The sequence below is a fragment of the Cryptomeria japonica genome, chromosome 11 (genome assembly GCF_030272615.1).
Source record: "Cryptomeria japonica chromosome 11, Sugi_1.0, whole genome shotgun sequence".
In the NCBI taxonomy this organism is placed as follows: Eukaryota; Viridiplantae; Streptophyta; class Pinopsida; order Cupressales; family Cupressaceae; genus Cryptomeria; species Cryptomeria japonica.
This window is the reverse complement of record NC_081415.1, coordinates 150,391,039-150,393,578: the sequence shown is the minus strand read 5'-3', so window position 1 is coordinate 150,393,578 and position 2,540 is coordinate 150,391,039. Positions and strand designations below refer to the sequence as shown.

At 39.9% G+C, this 2,540-nt stretch overlaps 1 protein-coding gene across 1 annotated transcript; it reads right to left on the bottom strand.

Annotated features, from left to right (window-relative positions):
- Window positions 1-1,855: 1,855 nt before the first annotated feature.
- LOC131860088 (uncharacterized) lies at window positions 1,856-2,290 on the bottom strand. Its single transcript, XM_059214455.1, has one exon. The coding sequence runs from the start codon at window positions 2,288-2,290 to the stop codon at window positions 1,856-1,858; it is 435 nt and encodes a 144-aa protein (XP_059070438.1).
- Window positions 2,291-2,540: the final 250 nt, after the last annotated feature.

The following is a 2,540-nucleotide window of genomic DNA, read 5'->3' as shown; positions in this document are numbered from 1 at the left end:
ATATCATGCACTTTACGGAAATCCTCCAGGACTCTGTCTTTTTGCAACAACGGGCAATATTGGAAAATGGTCATTTCCTCATTCCATACCTCATGTGGAAGAGCGGCCAGATCACAGGTGCAGGCAATACAATAAGTCAAATATGAGGCCATACAGAAATCTTCTTTAGATTCTTTGGCGCGTTTGAGCTGGCTTCTCAGGGAAGTGGCAATAATCTCCACCCAGTCTATCCATTGTTCACCTTTTAAGATAATTTCAATGTACCTATACATCCATTCTTCGAACAAACATACATCAGCTGAACCTTTCACCCTGTGTAATAATACCACCAGGTCGTGTATGTGGGGTTTCATGTGGCTTCTAGTAATGACCTTGGGAAGTCTAGACCCACCTCCATAGTTAACCTTGGTCCATTTCCTGGCAAGAGTGTTTCGGTACACACTAGGGTTTTCCCGATACTCAGCTTCAGCTTGAATGGGTGAGAAAGCGGCAAAGGTACTTGTTGTTAATTTCAAAACAGAAGAAATGGTTTCTCTGGAGACAGAAAGTATGACATTACCATTTTTGCTTACTATGCTCTTACTTCTTACATCATAATGGTCAATGCAGAGTTGTAAGAGTTCAGGGTGTACGAAGGCAGGGGGAAACGCAGCGGCTTCAATTAACCCGCTCGTTAATATTTCCATACATCCCTTAACCTCTTCCGTATTCACAAGAAAACTTGCTTGAAGATTTTCCACATTTACCCCTTCTAAATTGATATCACAAATTACTGGTCTTTTACATTCAAGGCTAGAAACATTACCAAGAAAATGCATAACCGACTTCATTCTTAACTTAAACAAGCAAGACTTCTTTCAGACAAACCTTTGAAAATAACAGTTTTGTAGAACAGAACAAAGGTTACCAAACTCTCACCTGTTTTCCATTGAAAAGAAAATAATCTCCTCTAGCTTCCCTAACTGCTCCTTCTCTCCGAAATCAGACCCCCTCTCTTTTATCCTTTTTCTTTGTTTTCGGATAACTTACCAGGCAACTGAATGAAAATTTATCACAGGGGAATTTTATACATGGGAAGATCAGATAATGATAGTTTATCAGCTCACATCAGGATTGACATGCTCGAGGCGTTGATGCATAAATGCTTTGATTAATGATTTACCCTTCTGCATGAGCTAATAATAATTTATTTCGTGCGATATCCAGTCTTGCATGAAACGAAGGTCTACTCACACTCATAATAATGATGCCCTTTTCCTTGAAAAAGAAATAAAATCTTTTGATTTGACATGCCGACGGGACCATTGATTGCTCTGAGAGAAAGGCGGCACAACGTACTCCAAAAATAAACTCCTGACGTCGGTACTTGCCAAAAACTACTTTGAATAGGTTTGAACCAAGCTTCAAAACGGTTCAAAGTATTACAAAAAGGACCGCCGCGATAAAGATACTTCCTGCCAAAGAAATAGTGTTAGTATGAAAAATTTGGTCGAATCACTTTGAACTACTTCGAACCGAGGTTCGAAATGATTCAAAGCGATTCAAAGGGGGGGAAGCAATGACTGTGGAAACTTGCGACCTTGACCGACTTATTCAAAAGACGATAGATACTTAGATGATAAAGAGGAGACCTCGAATAAGATAGGTGGGGTTTTTAAAAGGGGGGACCTTTGAAATAATATGGCGACTCTAAACACAACAAACAGGGGCTCTGACTGGGGGCTGTGTATGCGGAATACACAGAGAACTCAGAAACAGGAGAAGGAACTCAAAATAGCAGACAGGAAAGAAAACAACAAGAACGAGAAAACTAGGCACAACAAAATACTATGTACACAGCAGGGGACATCAAAACTTAGAATTTGACCAGCTTCAAATCCTGCCCGTTATATGTAAAAGGCAGAATTGTTCCATCTGGGTATTTCAAACAGAAAGTGTTAGGACCAACCACTTCTGAAATAAAGAACGGACCTTTCCAAAGAGATTCAAATTTTCCGTGTGTTCCTTTCGGTTCTTTCCTCTTATCCCACAGGAGCACTTCATCATTCTTAAGGAAATTTCTTGGTCGAGCTTTCCTATCAAAAATGCGCTTTACATTCATCTGGTGTTCCGTGATGTGATCAACTAATCTGTTCCTCTCATTTTCCAGCTTGTGCAGGTACATGACTCTCTTTTCCAATGAATTTTTAAAGAATTGATCTTCGATGACCGATTGCAATTTAGCTGCCGATAACTCCAGGGGTAAAGATACTTGAGCTCCAATCCCATATACTAATTCAAACGGAGCCATCCCAATAGCTCTTTTTGGTGTGATCCGGTCTGCCCACAATGCTTCATAGAGCCTTTTGTGCCAATCTCGGGAATTGTCAGATACCAATTTTTTTATGATGGCCACTAGATTCTTATTACTAGACTCTGCCTATCCATTTCCCTGTGGGAAATAATCTAATGAATGTGCTAATGATACCCCATGCTCATAACAGAAAAGTGATATTTCCTCTGATGAGAAATAAGTGGCATTATCTAAAACCACTTTCTGA